Below are 18608 nucleotides of genomic sequence, written 5' to 3'. Positions count from 1 at the left end.
CCCTTCCTAGATAAGTTATTCCTGTAGTCCCACTGTCCCTAGGCCTCAGGTCAGGCACTTGTAGGCACAGATGAAGCCATATCAACCTTAATTCCCAGATTTCAGTGGCTCAGAGCTCCCTCTGGTATTGCTCCTGCACCTCAATACTATATGAGAATTTCTGGGAGCTTCTAAGGTCTCTCACATCTGTTCAAAAGCAAGCCTATGCCCTTAGCATAGCTACTCTCCCTTTGATCAGTGCCAGGCACCTGCCAGAGTGGCTCGGCAGCTGCCCTGCCCACTGAGCAACCCACCGCCTCTGTTGGACACAATGTCTGCTGGCAGCTGCAGCTTCTCTTCCGGGGGGCTGGCTCAGATGTGGCCTCAAGCTACAGAGGCTTGCAGGAGCCAGAACAGCAGTGCACTCTGCTCCACCACAAGGTCACAGTCTTGCTTACCCGGAACACAGCAGGGGCAGGGGCGGGGCTGACGCTCCTCAGAGGGGTCTGATCTAGTGCCCAGGGCAGGACTGGGGACAACATTTCATGTGGTCTCTTTCACTACAGGCCCCAGCCACATGCTCATAATAGCCTGCTCATCACTACAGGCCCCAGCCACATGCTCATAATAGCCTGCTCATCCCTCAACAATCAGGCAAGTGCGTCGAGACAAAGGGGCCCAGTATTATTCTGCTTAGGCTCATTTACACTGGATTTGGGTTTCTGAAGAAGAAAATCTGTTACTCAGATAACTTGCTTTAATATGTAGGAATTTCAGTTATTGTTCATCTCTGGACCAATGCCCAGAAGAAAACTGGAAAACCAGGCATAGACTATGACATGACAGTTGAAAATCATCATCAATAAGATGTTGAAAGATAAACATGGAAAAGAGAAGCACAAATTTAATACTGATTGAGATACAAGTCCTATTCGAAAGATATTTAGGAAATAACATAAACAACTGTTCCAGAATTCAATATGCTGCAGTGAACACAAACGAGACCCACTGGACTGGCTGTGGAGTTAACAACACCCAGGCCAAGCACACTCACTAATAACTGGGGTGGGGGGAGCTCCTCAGCATATGATGCAATGGAATCCAAGGAAGACACTTGAATCAAATGAGATATCAGTCTAGTTTGGAGAATATGTTAATTTTTCTCATAATAATTTTAGAAAACATAGGTTTCTTTTCTAAGCAATCATTTAATGAATCAATTGGGGTTTCAAGAAATGATTAAATGAGTTCAATTTGGTTTTAGGTTCAGCAAAATGAGATCATTTGTTCTGTTTTTGGCTCAGCTGAGGTCAAGTCCCATGTCTAAAGTATTCTAGTAAGAATCAGGGTAATTTTTTTTCCCACCTTTTATGTCTCTCATCCTTCCTTCTACTGCTCTTTCCCAAACATCTGTTCTTTTGAACTCACTGAACTTTTCTGTATTGTATAATTACTTCTCCTCCTTCTCAAAGTGAACTTATTCTCAACTCTCTGGGTCCAAATCAGGACTGTTTAAATGGTGTTCTCTTTCATATATAGCTGAGATATTGATAAACCAAGAAGGTACCTTTTATTTATGCTTTCACTTTCATTAAACCAAGTCACCTTGCATAATTAGACATTGTGCTGATGATGTAAGTCTGAAAACAATATGGTCCAAATTTTGAAGGAAATGCTATCTCTCAAAATACAAATGCCCAGCACAGTGCTAAACTTAGTACAAGCACAAATTTAAATGCTTTTTAAAAAATAGTATATCAGTAAAGATTTTCCAACTGATAGCTTAAATAGACACCTGGTAAGATCAATAAGAGAAATGATAATGACAATATACAGTAGAAAAGGTTAATTTCTTTGCAATTTTAGAAATGGTGCTAGTATTATGTTGACTCTTGGAAGATTAGTTTTCTTCCTAGATGCAAGAAGAATAAGCGCCCAGATCTTTCTTACCTGTTATGGTGGCTTTGTTGATGGGTGGCTGGTTGCACATGGGTGATCTTCTGACAGAGAGAGAAAAACACAAAACACTAAATAGGTAGTGCTTGTTGTATGAGGACCCTCTGAATCATTTCAGATATGCCATTTTAATTTAAAGGATTATTTTTAAGTTAGGGCATGCAAATGAAGACTTTCAGACTAGCCAACCAAGTTCCTAGGCATTTGTTGTGCTACAGTTCAGATCACACCTGTCAAAAAGAAAACAGTTAAGTCTCATAATGACAGGACTTAGGGGTAAATAAAGCTGATGTGAATGTCATAGGAACATGACAGAAGAAGAAGTTCTTATTGATTGACTATATTCAATTAAGCTAGAATTTACAGAGTAAATGCAGACTTTCTGAATTTGAAAAAGTAGTCCATGTATGATTGGTTCCCCAAAAACAGTGCTAGGAAACTTTTATTTTTAGCATGATTCTCATGATTGCCTGTACATTATCAGAAGGTGAATGACTCTTTGTGAACTACATTACAGTTAAAGAAGCTACATGAACTTTTTCCTTTCTATTTTCTTATATTGAGAAACACCTCTGGTGCATTTTTTAGAGAGGTATATTAATGCCTTGCCCAAATAGATGGTATAAAGACTTTAGAAACACTATAAACTAAGGTACTCCAACAGATTCTATCTTATATTCTCTAATTTTTCAGACATAATTAGAAACATTTAAAATATAGTGATCACTTAAAAAAAACCTAAAAAATAGACACATTCATAGATGTATAAAATTTTGTATGAAACTTTTGTTTTTGCTCTTTTCTCTTTGGTACTTCCATTGGTGGCTAACACTTATTAAGCATCTATTGTGTGTCGGGCAGTATGCTAAATGAGCATTTCATATGAATTATCTCCTATGACCCTCACAACAAACCTTAAAGGAAGTAGTCTCATTATTTGCATTTTTTTTGCCAGTGAGGAAAACAAAGCTTTGGGAAGGAGAATCACTTGTTCAAAGTAAGAAAGCTGAGATTTGAACAAAAGCAATCAGATTTTAAGGGCTACACTCTGTTAGGTTGCCTTATTTTTTCAGATGCTTTCATGGAACCTGGACAAATGGCATAGGCACACCTGTGAGGATGGCAGGCTCTTGCTAAGCCCTGTTCAAATCTGCCTTCCTGAGGTGACAGAGCTCCTAGCAGGGCTAACAGATACTTGGGAAGGCACCCCGGTGCTTCGTGAATTCTCACTGCCTTGGTTCCAGTCAGCCTCCATCTCATTGCTCTCAAATTTACTGATGTCCATTTGGGATTGAAATTTTGTTTGACTGATTGTACCAAAATTTACTTCATTTTAATTTTAATTATGAAATGAAATGGGGGAATTTGAAACTTGACTAATGCTTCATAAAACAGAAAGTTAATATTTTAAACTGCTACTCTGAAATAGCTTGTCTATATATACAAATAGTTCTCTTTTAGTTAGAAGTTTATTATGAAGAGTTTACTTATTAAGTACTCCTATCTAGACCTTGCTCTGTGAAAGGTTAGAAAGCACTGATTGAGTCTGAGAAAGGGCTCAAATGAGTATTTTTAAACTTATGTATAGCTTTTGAAAACCAATGCATTGACTTGTTTATTATCTTCTCTTAATATCCATCCTACAACTGGCACTTGGGAGCTTGACATTCCAACAAGTGATGACAAGCAGAGAATATTAATCATTTGGTCCACGGTTACAGTGATAAATCATCTGATGAAGAATGAGCCAGAACTCACTCTGGCATGAAAGTCTCAAGGGCAAGAAAGAGCATGATGAGAGGAACCAGTAATAGGCCACCAAGAGCCAGCAACATGCATCTGACTACCCACAGGGGCCAAGGCAGCAATGCGCACTTCCCAGACGCCATTCCAATAGCAAATAAAAAGGGTGGGTTGTGCAAGGCAGCACACGCCTTCCACGAAACCCAAGGGTAAGCCTGGAAATGGTCTAGTGGCACTGTCAGCACATAGCACAGGAAATCCTGATTTCCTCAGGGTCACCACGTGATGAGCCAGAGTTATTTCCATGTTGTCATCACTGAACAGAACAGAGCTTAACTGTGGGTAGAGTGGTTCCTTCTATTCTGATGCCCGAGGAGGCTGGTTGGGTTTGGGCTGTGAAGGAGGTACAAATCTGCACTGACCAGAAGAGCATAAAGCCCGTAGTATCTACCAGCTCATACTGTGTGGTTAGGTGTCACGCTGGGCGTTGTACAGTAAGTCAAGGGCAGGCACACACTATGCTTTTCTAACCTCCTCTACCTGTCCTTTTCCATCTGAATCTATTTGTCCCTGTAAATTAGTTGAAAACTTCTGTCTTGCACAAAATGGGCCTCAGGTTATCTCTTTTGAGACGGCCAGCCTGACGCCCTCACACCTCTCTGATCAACTGTCTGCCTGCCACAGGTTTAGATGCTGGTACCCAAGTGACCATGTCTGAAGGAAGTGTAAAAGGAGGTACAAAGTTTCTTGTTTGCCTTTGAAGGACAATACCTCAGTTTCCGGAACAAAATTTGACACTGAAAAAGTGTGAGTGACTCCAGTGATTTCATGCCTCCTGCAGAGGCTTTCCAAAAAGGTGGTGACTGCACCTATAAGCTGCCCAGTGCCGGAGGCCCTTGAGGGTGCTGTGGCAGCGTGCATTAGTGAAGCACAGAAGGTGTGTTTGGTAATAATGAACTGAAAGCACACGCTCGGGCTCCATAGGCTGCACTACCACTTCACTTTTCACATGCAGGGTGATGACTCTGTGCTGGGTACTACGTTAGGCGCTGGGAATATACATGCCAGCCAGGTACAGACAGCCCTGCTCACTGGGGACCCACTTTCTTAAGGAGCACTCAGACAAGCAATTGCAACTGGAGCACAGAGAGACAGGTGCTAAAACAGGAGTTAGGTACAGGATATAGTCAGATGGAGATGGACAGACAAACCACCCAGTTTGGGGCCTGTGGGTGTGAGAATATGTTGATGGAAGTCGGGGATGATGGCCCAAAAGAAATTATATTTGAGCTGTGACCTGAAGAGTGAATTAGAGTCAGCTCAATGAGGAAGAGAAGAAAAAGGTGAGAAACGTTCAGGCTGAGGGAACAGGACTGCAAAAATTCATTGTCTGCAAAAGATGACAATCAACTGAAGCTTCTGGGTTCTGTGCCAATTATTTTCATTGCAGAATTCGTATCGATTTTTTAAAAACCCTTTTTTCTACCACAGGAAGTATGTGCATAATGGTGAGAGCTTTTTTTAATGATAGAAAATGTGAATTTGGAGGTCAATTATATTATCATGGGATGAAAAGTTCAGATTTTTTTCTGTAAGTTGTAAACTATGAATTTTTATACACTTAGCTAAGTTATGATTCTGAATAGCTTTCTATTTACTAACTCCTAATACTGATTTGAAGAAGTGTTTTTTCTTCTGGAAAATTCTTTGGGATTGATATTTTAATAACATTTTATTATTAATAATTGTCAAAGTACCGGGCATTTGAATGAATGCCTAATCAATTTTCCATTTACTCTTGGAAAATTGTCTCTTCTGAGATTTTTTACCTTAAAGAACCCCCAAGTTATAACAACCTACCATCTCAGCTTTCCTTCTTTCAAATGTTTCCTGTCATATCGTAAATCACAATTTTAATTGCTCCATGATGGTGCTGGTCTGTGAGTCAATAACAGCAGAAGAATCAAAGATCTTTGCTATGACATGGTGCTTCTCCAAGTAATCATTGTCTTAGAATTAAGAGGATGGCTTTGGATTGACTTTAAGGCTTATTTGTCCACGGTTAATTTATGAAGAAAGCTAAAACTATAAAGTTAGCTTACATGTAAGTAACTGGACAGAGGACTGACTATGTCAGGTAATTTCTGACAGATGGAATCATTGTATATATTTGTCGTACTGCTTATTTCTGATATTAGAATCATCACTACAAACTATTTATAGAAAATTAACAGGATGTCATATGACTTAGTATAAATGGCTAGACAATATGGCAATGATTCAGAGAAACTTAATATATTGTCTTTAGTTCAAACAAACTGAGAAAACACTGTCTAAAAGTTCAACAAGAAGGAGGGGAAATAAGGGAAAACTTACTTGCTAGGTGCCCGATCTTGCAAATTAGTTAATGCAGCAAAGTTGTTTCGTACAGTTCGCAGGCTAGCCAAGACCTACAACAGAAAAAGATTCTTTGAAATTCTTCAAGTAGGGCCATCTTTAATGTAACTTTAAATGGTTTGGTGATTAAAAAAAAATGATTTGCTAAGTGAAAACTTGATATGGCTTGCAGTTTAAGTTTTACATACCCTTAAAGAATATCCCAGCACTCAGTGAAATTTACATGTTTCTATTTGAAATCCAGAGAGGCCAGACAGCAAGGATTTTCCAGCTATCTCTCCTCATTGTCTATAATTACGGTGACAGTAGTAGCAGTTTCTGCAATATTTATGGATTCCTCAGCCAACAAAACAATATCCAGGGCAATCTACATATAGTGTCATTGTGTTTTATATGAATTTGAAATAGACTAATACAGGCACACCTTGGTGATATTGCAAGTTCAGTTCTAGACCACTGCAATAAAAGGTATATTGCAATAAAAAAAGGCAAAAGAATGTTTTGGTTTCCTAGTGCATTTAAAAGTTATGTTCACACTGAACTGTAGTTTATTAAATACATAAATAAACCATTATGTCTAAAAATATAATGTCCATACCTTAATTTAAAAATACTTAATTGCTAAAAAATGCTAACCATTATCTCAGCTTCAGTGAGTTTAATCACAGATCACAGATCACCATAACAAATAAAATAATGAAAAAGTTTGACATCTAGTAAAAACTACCAAAATGTGACACAGATACATGATCTGAACAACTGCTGTTGGAAGAATGGCACCAACAGACTTGCTTAACAGAGGGTTACCACAAACCTTCAGTTTGTAAAAGCCACAGTATCTATCTGTGAAGCACCATAAAATGAAGTGCAATAAAATTAGGTATGCCTATAAAGAATATTAACAAAATCTTACTTTGGGGTAAAATTTAAGACAAATTACTCCCAAAGTCTCTTTGAAAATTTACCAAGAATGTCATATTTCAAAATCAGCATTTTAAATTGTTTTTCACCTTTGCTACATGGCTACTCTAGCTGGTAACAAAATTCTTATATTTTTTAAAGTTATCTCAGTTACTAATTTTAAGGTTCTCAGGGAAAAAATGGCACCAGTCTGCATGTGCACAGTGCTGCCCACTGAAGACACTCAATACAAATTGGTTAAATAAATGGATACACAGATACAACATACAGGCACATACAAGGCAGGACCAACAGAACCTGGCATCTCTGACAGCTTTTCCTTTTACTTCCTTTTGTGAAACTAGAAAATGGCAAAAGCATTAGAAGTGAGACTAGAAGAGACAAGTTACAAGAGCTTTATCCCTTCCCTTTCCCTTAGAATGGGCTAGTTCTCTCACCAGAAGGGAGGCTGTATTAGGTGAGATTACAGGTAATCTGGGTGAAAAATAGAACATTAAGTTTATCTAAAACATATATTTTAAATGTCTGATTAGGTACTACATAACAACCCAGACTGCTTGGCTCTCTTACTTACTAAATGTGTGAACTAAGACAAGTTACATAATCTCTCTGTACCTCAGTTTTTTCATCTGTAAACTGAGATAGTGATATCTACCTCACAGGGTTGTTAAGATGATATGAATGACAGGTTAGGTGCCAAGAACAGTGCCTGGCAAATAGAAAGCACTCAGTGAATATGAGCCCATTATGGCAACATTCCATTTGATCAGTGCTTTCGCATATACAGAAGGAACTCATTTAATGCCTATCATTGATAACATAAGGTGGGGAGGGCAAATTAATAATTGCTCCAAAGGATCCAGAAGTATTTCCATATGGCACTAAGCTAGAGTAGTCAGTCTCAGTTTTTTCTCCTAAGGCAAAAATCTCAGACATTTTTTTTTTGAAATTAACATTATTTCTTTTAAGTATTGTTTATGCCCTAGGACAGTGACCTGTAGCATTATCCCCTGAAGGAGTTAATGGTGCTTTCTACTATGCCAACCATGATTAATTCAGTCACTAGAAAAACCATATAAACAAGTTGTAGTGCTGAAAAGGTCATGCTGCCTATGACAGGGTATTCAAATAGTCAACTGCTGACATGGAATATGATGTCTTTCATTAGGCATGAAATCTTGAATGATGCAGAAATAAATCTGTCAAAGATCCACTGTCATTAAATCATGCAGGCTTAATTTATGTTTTAAGAAACAAATATCAAATAAATTAATAAAGCATTTTAAATAAGATTATCGTCCTCCCTACTCGATACTTTATCTGGGCAAAATTTAAACCTCAGAATTCTGAGAATTTTATTCTAATAAATTTCAGTAAGCATACTGCATTTGACAGTTGGGTAAATATAAATAGTACTACAGTGAACTCATGTTCTATGCTCATTTGAAAGGAAATGTTAATTCATGAGAGATTCACTACAACTGTTTTTCTGTAAAAAGGTTTTTGACTCTGTATAAGAAAAATGATAAATTAATTTTGTTTTCATTTAAATTTAAGTTTAATGTACTTGTTTTTTGCATAATCTGTATTTTCACATAGTACCCCTCAATAACAAAAACAATCTTAATAACAAAAATAATCTATATTTTCACATAGTGCCCCTTAATAACAAAAACAAAAATCAGAATTATTGTTATTTCTGAGAGGAGCTATGTAGATGAAATGGGGGAGGGACACTCAGGGCATTAAAAATACTGGTACTGTTCTATTTCTTAAACTGTTGATCTTAGTATTCTTTATATTTTGGGTAGGCACTAGATATATTTTATTATATATATGAAATATTTCAAAATAAAAAGTAAAAGAAAGAAATTTTCCTCCCAGCTCCTCCCCAAGGCATTCAGCTGCTGGTCCCCTTTACTGATTAGCTTCTAGGTTGTCTCCTAAATTTTACTTTTATAAACACTGCTTCAGTAAATAACTTGTAGATATATCATTCCCTATCTGTGCAAGTACAAGATCATTGTTTTTGTGGTAGGACATAGTATTTTCTAATTTTATATTAAGGGCTATTATCTTCTGCACTGTGGCACATATGATATAGGCAGAAGTATAAATAAAAATTCCAGACAAATCTGAGAAGGGGGCACTGCCCTGGTCTAGCTGATGGACCCTAGGTGTCTACGTGATGAATGCACAGCATTAAGTCTTTCATGCTGGCACTGGTACTGCAGGACATAGAGGGAGGCCTCTGCTGCTCTGAGCCGTTGGGGAGAACTAAACAGTTGTACTCAAGACCCTGAGTTAGGGTTCAATTATTCTGTTCTTCTTGTTCTATGGCAGCTCGCACTCCCCTTGCATTCAATCCCTTCTGCAGTCAGAACTGTAGTCAGAGCTTTAATGCGCCTATAATTTTCTTCGTTCCTTATGGCTTGGTAATGAAAAAGATCCCTGGGGTTTTCTCTCACACAGCTCAATGGTTAAAAAATTAAGTTCATTTCTTTTTCTTCTGCCCCCCAAGCAAAAATGTAATCAGTCAAGATCAGAAATACATTGAGAGTGATGAGAAATATACACACTTTTGGAAAATAATTATGATAGTGCTATGGAGAACTTTTGCACAGAGATGGATTATGTACCCCCTGAGAGGCATTAAATGTTATTGACACACATTAATCTCAGGTTTTCTTAGGTACTTCTAAACAATGCTTAACTAATAAGAATCACTGAAAATAAGAGAAAAATGTGGGTTTCATTAAAAAGTTAAACAACTGAACATAAAAGCCTAAAATAAATGTATACTTATATAATAATTTCTTGAAAAGATTTAAAGAAGAGACTGCCTTTTCAAAGCAGACATGGCAATAACGTTCTTTTTGAATAACCCCTCCTTAAAAAACAAGAAAATGATTTTGTGTTTTTCATTCCAAATACACTTTAAGCCACTAGATGGCAATAAAACACAGACCATGAGTTTGTCACTGGCCTTAGGGGAAAGTGGGAGGAGAAATCCTTGCCTTGTTACTACCTCCAGAAAAAAACTGGAGTCAAATTATGATTATTTACAGATAGAAAGGTTATTTTGATAGATGAGAAAACCTCTTTTCAAGGTAGTTTCGGTTAAATCATATGAAACTGCTGTTTGTGTATGCCAGCAAAGGTTGAATTTGGTAATTTCATATTGTTCAACCTAAAAAGTACTTAGATTCCTAGAAGATGCAAATTGTAATTTTTTAATGAATGACAAAGAAAAACTAACAGACAGAAGCAACTGAAATGTGATGATTATGTCCTTTCATAGCCTGGTAGGGAGAGCCTGGTGGATTTAGCAAGGTGGGGATTGTGTCAGGCCTTAAGTGGCTGCTGCTAGAGAAAGGAAACCCATGGGCATTTAAATAATATTGGCAATATTCTATTAGAGTGGCATAGTAATGTTCTATACTGCTAATAATTACTACATCTTGTAAAAAATTACCCCAGGTGCTGTATTTTGGTTAGAGTAAAGGTACAATGACTCAGGTGTTCCTATCCTGTATTTTTAAATCAGATACATCTCCTTAGTCTGAATGATTTGAGGGTTTTCCCAGAAATCCAAGATAATGTCTGGGTATTCTCTTTTATTTTCCTTAGTCAAAGATTCCAGTTCTTTTAACATTCTTCCACTTCTTTTAACAAACCTGTAGATGAGAATTCTAGTTGACTTAAGAGTTTTACAAAGTAGTCCTGTACCTTGTAATGGGACAAATAATGGGACAGGTAAGGCCAGAGGCAGCTGACTACAAAGCAGGTTTCCACATTTCATTGGTGTTGTGTCTCCTGGTGTTCCTTAGTTCCCACAGTATTTTGAGTATAGAAATGTTGGTACTAGAAAGAATTTCTGATCTCCACAAAACTTTTAAACAAACAAGATTTAAACTCCTTAAATGAATGGTGGTTGTATTCTATTTTTCACTGTCTGAATTAATGAAAAAAAAAACGCTGTTATACAGTGTGTGTTATTTATGGATTCATTGACTGGTTGGTCTAAATTATAACGATTACAAAATTTCAGGAAATTTGAAAAAGTAGAAGAATTAAACATAGTCCTACTATCAAAACAACCTCTTTAGGCATTAAAAAAAAAAACACTATTGTGGCATTTTAGAGATGAAGGAACCCTTAATCAATAACACTTGAAATTTATTAAGTGTTATTTCCTAGAAATTGCATGAACATTTCACAAGCTTGTGATTTACTTCAGTCTCTTAATAACCTTATAAGGTAGGTATTCTAGGATCTGTCATTTAGCAGAGGAGGTAACTGGCTTGGAAATGTTTAGTGATGTCCCAGTGAAATGTTTCACGTAGCAAAGGCAGACAACCAGGTTTGAACTGGAGCCTGTTTTCACCCTGCCAAGTTCCTCACTTTAACCAACTGGAAAAAGTCTTAGAGAAGTTAAACGAGTTGTCTACAGGCACGAGAGCTAATTTTGACTTGCGCTGATGATGATTTTTCTAACCTCTCTGGATCACTCATATTCCAATATTTAACATTTCTTAGTAACAGTTCGTGTTAGCTTTAACCCTGTTTCATGCTCCAGGTTAAATCCATTTTATCCCATTCCATCCCTAGTCTGTCTATACTAGTGACTCTCAACTTTGCCTGGAAAAATACTGGGGACTTTAAAAAATACAGGCGTTTGGGTCTGACCCTTAGATTTTTTTTTATTCAATTGATCAGGAGTGAGGCCTGGGATAAAAAGCTTTCTGGGTCATTCTAATGTGTAGCAAGGGTTGAGAAACCCTAGTCTATACAGAGAATATCTAGTTAACAACCATTTTATATTTATTACAAAATGCTTTAAATCATCTTAACACCTTCTAGCATTCATGTCCTGTGGCTAATAGTATTTTTAAGATTTGTACGTCTAAAAGGAACAAATAAACATAAATATATCAATCAGTTAAATCTTTGTACAAATTGCTTGTTAAAAAAAAGGAGTAAACAAAGCACCAGGTTGACTGGAATACTGAATTTCAAGCATTGATCATGTACCTAATTATATTAAGTATAATTGAATCTGTGATATTGCATTCTACTTCTAGTGCTTATATCAGTGAAGAAGATGTGATGCCATTTAAGTATGCCACTTAGGTTATTTTTAATTTGAAGGAAAGATGCTTGGATCTATAGGTCTATAGGAAACAGACTGGTATGGCCACAGTCATAAAGCCATAGCATTGCTTTTTGAATTACTTGAATGTACCATAAAATTTGTATTCTGTTTGACTTAAAATGAAATTAAGAACCAGAAGCCCCAAATTAAATTTGAAGACCTGTGAGAAACCTGCCCATTCACCAAACTGTGCTTACCTGAGCAAATGGAGTCACAATCAAGTCATCTCCATGTCTGAAAAATAAAGCAAATCTCAGTTTAGAAGTTACCAAGAACTATATGACTACTGTCATCAATTTTAAACAGTAAATTCCACTTTCATGAATTCTCATAGAGAATTACAGTAATTCCAACCTTACTGTTCAGCACATGCTCTCTTCACCCATGGTAGTGAAAATATGTCTTCTAGGATGTCAACCATTATCCAGCTCCCTGGGTAAAAGAGGGGCTTCTTGATTATTAACCAAGATCACTGGTGCTTTTTAAGCATACAGGATATACATTAGCAGGAATGGAGTTCCAGAAGGGGAGGCTGAGTGTTACTGCTGTCCTCTCATTGTAGGTATTAGGCAGGGGTGTGGGGAGGCAGCTGGCGACTGCAGAGACTTCAGTGAGAGGCCCCTGGACCATCTAACTTTCCACAGTGATGAGTATCGAGTGTTCCACATCATGTGTGAGGCTTGGACAGGCGAGGAACTATGGATGACATGGGGCTGCATCATACACTAATAAAAACCAAGGGAAACTTTTCTCCTGACTCACGTCCCGCGGCTGTAGTTACGGGGGAATGTGACCCCGTGTGTGCTGTCGCTGCAGTAACCTCAGCCACGCAGCGCCTGGGATGCAAGAGCCAGGTGTCACCATGACGCGTCTCAGAGGGGTGGGGAAAGGCAAGGAAAGTTGTGCAACTTTCTAGTTGGAGGAAAGTGAGAAATGGGGCCCAGCTTGCTTTCGTGAATAATTTGTGAGAAGGACTTCCAAAATATCAATGGGATATTTCTTTATCTAGCTAGCTGGAGCTCTTTAGTCAAAAGTGAGTGTCATTATTTTACAAAGAAAGCTTCCTGGATATGACCTGAACAGAATTCTGCAATGGAACCATTCGCTCAGTCACAAACAATTCTGGAAAGGACCTGAATGACCTAAAACCACGCTTAGAAAATATGCCTCCGCACAAGCGGTATATGGATGACGTTTGTAAGCAGATCCTTACCGATAATTAGACCAGTTATGGTCATCGTCAAATTACACAGAGATCTTGAAATTCAAAGTGTGGGTAAGAAGCAGGAAAAGGTTGAGAAACACTTCAAAGGAAATGTGTTATTTGCATCTTCTTAGTTCGAGAATTAGATGTTTTAAAGGGTACCTGTTCTTTGTAGAGATTTCTCAGACAGCCAGAATTAAAATAATATGAAATCTAGGTGTTTTTCCAAGGTACAGTCTTTTCTTCCATTTTATTCTTTGTAATTGCCTGACTACAAAGTTTATTTTTAAGTCATCTTGACCGAGGCACATCATTAATCTGAAATTAATCCCTGGAAATAAGACTTCTAATTTTTTTTACAGGAATTACACTGGATTTGAATCACTCTAAACTGAAAAGGGTGTGAATTTTTATTAAAACACCTAATTCTTTATTGGTCTTATTTCATTCCCAAGAATTGTAAAAGAACCATTTAGAATATATAATATTTAGGGTAATTTATCAGTCTTGCCTCCTACTCCCATCAAAGCTTAAAGAAAGTTATAAATTTAGTGAAGGAGATATTTCACTCTATTAAATTGCCCAGAAGTTGTTTTTGCCAAATATCTCAAGATTGTCTTATCTTTGTAATAGTAAAATTATTTCTAGCTTTTCAGTGGCAAAAGTCCTCAATAAAGCACAGGTTATATCCCTTTTTTCCCCAAAAATTTTGCAATGCGTAAATTATCTTTTTAAGACCCACTTTGTTACATATACAATTTGGCTTAAAGTATGTGTGCATTTAATAAACTGAATAAATGCACATACCAAAAAAAGCCTACAATAGAAAATGATTCTGAAATGATGCATTTCAACAACTTCCCCAACAAGGAATTTTTAAACAAGGAAATTTAGCTAACTGAAGTGTGGTTAGAAGGGTTTATAATACCGACCCACTCAGTAAAATTGCTGGGGCTTCCTAAAGTGGAAAGAAACTGTTAGGATTCCCCATAAATTGATGAGAAGCTTCAATTATGTGCAGAAAGGATTCTAATTTGCACAGTGAGCAATGCTTTAAGGAAAAAATTGCCTTTTTTTTTGTTTGTTTAGGATTTGAGTATTTATATGGGACAGGTAGGGAAAGACTGAGGGGGATTAGAAAAAAGTTCCTTTTGCCATTGTATGTATGTATGTATGCAGACTCATATGTATGCATACATGTGGGTGCTGAGGGAACAGTCACAGGAGAGTCAGTGCCCCACAGCTCTCCAATTTCACGATGTGCAAAGAGGCACGGTGTGCTCAGTCACCTGCCCTCCTTACTGCGGGCTGAGTCAGTCACCCACTCTAGCTCCAGGGTACCCTGCCTCAGCTCTCTCACCTCGCCCAAGAAGAAAGACTTGCTGAGTCCTGAGCCAGTGCTACTGGAGAAGGGCAATACAAGGGTCAATGTGCATTATTGCATTTTTTTTATTTTTCTAGGTAGGAATGACAGTACAGCCAAGAACTACCCACTCTGTCTTTGGCCATCCTTCCCCTAACTTTACGAATCATTTTCTACTTTATTTTTACCCTCACTCTTTCTGTAAAGAGAAGTCAGAAATGTTGGTAAAAAACTGCAGGAGCGAAATCTAAAAGCAAATGCTCTTTACGGAGACCTTATGGGGATACAGAAATTATTAAAGTCCTTAAATATGGAAAAGTCCCTTGACACCTTAAGTTCAGCCAACAGCACTGCCTGAAAGCTCATCTGTAAACTAGTTAATTTCAAGATTGTGCCCAAACACTCTTAGGCAGCAACCTTTCTGTACTTTATTATTACCAAGACAGAAGGAAAAGGAGATGCGGTTAATCAGAGGAAAGTGTATACTTTATTGAGCCAAGACCCATAATCCTACCATAATAAATGCATTAGTGGCCACAAAGTACCTGATGTCTCTGAGTAGCACGCATTGCAAATTTCAGCATGACAAGTGGCTGTGTGAATGAGTGCTTTGAAGAGGAGCCATGGCTGAATCTAACCTTGTACAAACTTTTTGATCTTCTGTGCGTCACTCTCTCTTGCTATAAAACTAGAACATAATTTTCCTCTGGAGTTTGTCCATAGGATTAGGGAATAGATAAACATATAGATAATTGGTATTTTGAAATCCTGGTGTCTTTCTTCCCTTTGACTCAAACCTCTCACCTATTATCATTCACCCTTGATCCACCTCTTTTAGAATTATAGAGAAACAAGCATGTTCTCATTTTTAATATGTACATAAAAGTGTTTCCAGGGGCCTAGGCTATTTGACAATACCCAAGAATTAGTCATAGGAGGAATTTATCTACTCACCACTCTACTCCCATGTTCGTAGAAGTACAGACACATAAAACAAATACAGAGCACAATCTACTTGATCTTTAAAAAAAACTAACATATCTATTTTGAATGTAAAACACATATAAAGTACAGAAACTTAGGGAAATATGGAAAAACTAAAAGAACCACCCAAATATAACTGTTGTTAACATTTTCCTACTGGCTGTATGTGAGCACATACATGTTACACATGATTTTTATGGAATATGTGATTTCTCACAAATAGAACCACACAGTATATTCCATTTTATATCTTGCTTTTAACAGTGAAAATGTTGAATTATTTTAAAAAGATGATTTATTGCTCCAAAAAGATAATGTTGGTTTTGAGACACTGTAAGTAATGTCACATTTAAGGATATAATGAACCCTTTAAAATTACTTATGAAGGAGACATGATTTGATAGATGGCCAGATGCAAAAACAATAGCAAACTTGCTTCATTAGCATCAGATTCCCTAGAGGCTATCGCTCTTCTTGGAGCTTGGTCTTTTTGTTTAGAACTAGCTCCACTGTAAGTAACAAAAAAAATAGTGCCCTGTTTATAAAACCCCAGGAAATGAAGTTCCTAAGAAACAGCCAACCTCAGCCACACTTCAGTGTGATTTTCCTTTTTGGAAGCTACTGCAGCTTAGAATTAAAGTAATCCTTTTAACACAAAAGCTTAGTCCTATAGCCAAAGGTCACAACTACTGAAACTTGCATTTTGCCAAGGATGTTCAACATTTTACTGAGAACCAAAAATAACGTAAATTAATATGAGGAAAATTAAAGCAGTTCAGTACTGTGTAAGGTACTATTATCTTCCAGTTGGTCATTTTTCAGTGTTAAACTCCAAGCTACATTTGTACCTGCACCTATAGCTTTGATGATTTTTTAATAATGCATGCTATAGTTATCAATCATCAAGATGAAATGTTTACCCCCATTTGAAGAGCATATTTATATTCCAAACTAGCACAAAAGGAAAAATGAAATTATAGCCTTTTCCTCAATTCTAATAGAAAAATAAGCTAATATAAAACAGGTGAAGGAGGCCATCTAAATTCTTAACTTTATGATGAAACAGCCTATTTTATGTACTTTTATCCTTTTCTTTGTGCTCAAATAATAATTTTCTAATAGACTCCAGTGGTAACTTATCCTGAAGTCCCTTTCATTGATGGCCAGCAAAGTAACTCACTGTCTTGCTAGTTTTAGCACTGGGGGTGCTGTCCTTGTAATATGTCACCATTATTTTTTATTTCTTAAAATGGGAGTTCAATATAATTATTTTAAAAAATCTGAGTACAAAATAAATTATGAATAATCATGGTAATTATCACAAAAAATTGTAATTATTATAAAACAACAATAACTAACATTTATCAGATTATTACTATGTGCCAAGCACTAAGCAAAGCACTTTACAATGATTATCTCTTACTAAATTTTTTTGTTGAAGAGGAAAGGGAGGCCCAAAAAGGAAAGAAAATCACACGCCCATGGAGTGATGGGGCCAGCATTCAAATGCACGTGGGTCTGCACTTAAACACTCTATAATTCTGTAGCTAATCATTTATCAACACCAAAAGCACATCCAAAATAATGCCTGGTTTCTAGTACATTTTCCATTTCATGAAGGTGATATGTATGATAAAGACAACAGGTAGAATTATAAATAGACACACACAAAAAATCAAAACAATGAAAACATCAGTGACTTACAAAACCAAACAGACTCTGCCCACCTACTGATTTTCAGATCCTTCTACCCTAAAATAAAATAATAAATAAAATGACATAAAATAAGTTTTGGCTTCTCACCCAGGTGATAGTTCTGGCTGATACATACCATACATCCATATTCAGCATGTACAGAGATTACATGCATGCCATATGCAATAAACACCTCTGAAGAGGGCATTTATGTGTATATACATTTATATGTATTTATATGTAAATTTATATTGGTTTATATCACCTGTGTGTATATATATATGTACATGCATGTATGTGTAATCCTAGGGAAATTGTGTGGGTTTTGTTTCCTTTGTCAGAAGTGTGTTGGTTTTCTGCTTTCTATATTTCAAATGAGGGGGAAAAACGGTATGTGGAGGAAAAACCCACCACCATCCTTATTAGCATAAGTGAATTTACTAAATTATTTTGCCTATAATACTCAATGGAAAAACTCTTTAAAAACCACCTGCTCTGCCACCACTACACCTTAAGGTATATTACATACTATCAGAAACATTATATGATGTGCCAATGCAAGTTCATCAGTTATAACAAATGTACCACCAATTTGGGGCGGGGTGGGAGCAGGGGACAGTAAGCATATGGGAAATCTCTGTACCTTCCTCTTAATTTTGCTGTGAAACTAAAATTGTTTTCAAAAGTAAAGGCTTAAAAAAATCACATGCCCATGGGGTGATTAAAAGCGGAAAATATACAACTTTAGAAATGGATGTGTCCTTGGAAATTATTTAATCTTCTGAAATTTAAATAATTTGCTCACTTCTTATTCACATTTTAAGAATTAAGGCCTAGCATGAATTTTGACCAAAAATTCTTTACAACAAAATTCCTTTATTTTGGCCCATGTGTACTGCACTGATGATAAAACAAATGGAACTGGAGTTAATGCAACATAAGCAAAATCTCTCTAGGCTGAAGTGTAACCTCTTCTTCATTTGCTGTAAAACAAAAATTTAGGCTTCCTTAGAGAAGGTACATGATGCCAATAAATGCCCTCAAATTTATTAGTTATATGATGGCTCAAAAGACAGTCTCTTTCCAAAATTATGTATCAAAACATTTTCCAATTTCACTAAGTTAAAAACTGTTTTGCACATGTGTGCAGACACACCAAGTAAATTTATCTTGTTTAATAGAAGCCAATAAAAATGAGGCACTTTTTCCAG

The 18608-nt window shown here is 36.8% G+C and overlaps 1 protein-coding gene across 10 annotated transcripts in view; it reads right to left on the bottom strand.

Annotated features, from left to right (window-relative positions):
- The window catches only part of PDE4D (phosphodiesterase 4D), a 1476836-nt gene that overhangs the window by 187532 nt on the left and 1270696 nt on the right, over positions 1 to 18608 (bottom strand). For all 10 annotated transcript variants that reach the window (XM_073235968.1, XM_073235963.1, XM_037022276.2 and 7 more), the window contains 3 exons: positions 12349 to 12385; positions 6055 to 6128; positions 1930 to 1979 (listed from right to left, as the gene is read on the bottom strand). In XM_073235968.1, the coding sequence (XP_073092069.1) occupies positions 1930 to 1979; positions 6055 to 6128; positions 12349 to 12385 (161 nt within the window). The remainder of the gene's footprint in view (positions 1 to 1929; positions 1980 to 6054; positions 6129 to 12348; positions 12386 to 18608) is intronic.

Source organism: Manis javanica, chromosome 1 (genome assembly GCF_040802235.1).
Source record: "Manis javanica isolate MJ-LG chromosome 1, MJ_LKY, whole genome shotgun sequence".
NCBI classification, from domain to species: Eukaryota; Metazoa; Chordata; class Mammalia; order Pholidota; family Manidae; genus Manis; species Manis javanica.
The sequence above is the reverse complement of the archived record's forward strand: the minus strand, read 5'-3'. Positions and strand labels throughout refer to the sequence as shown.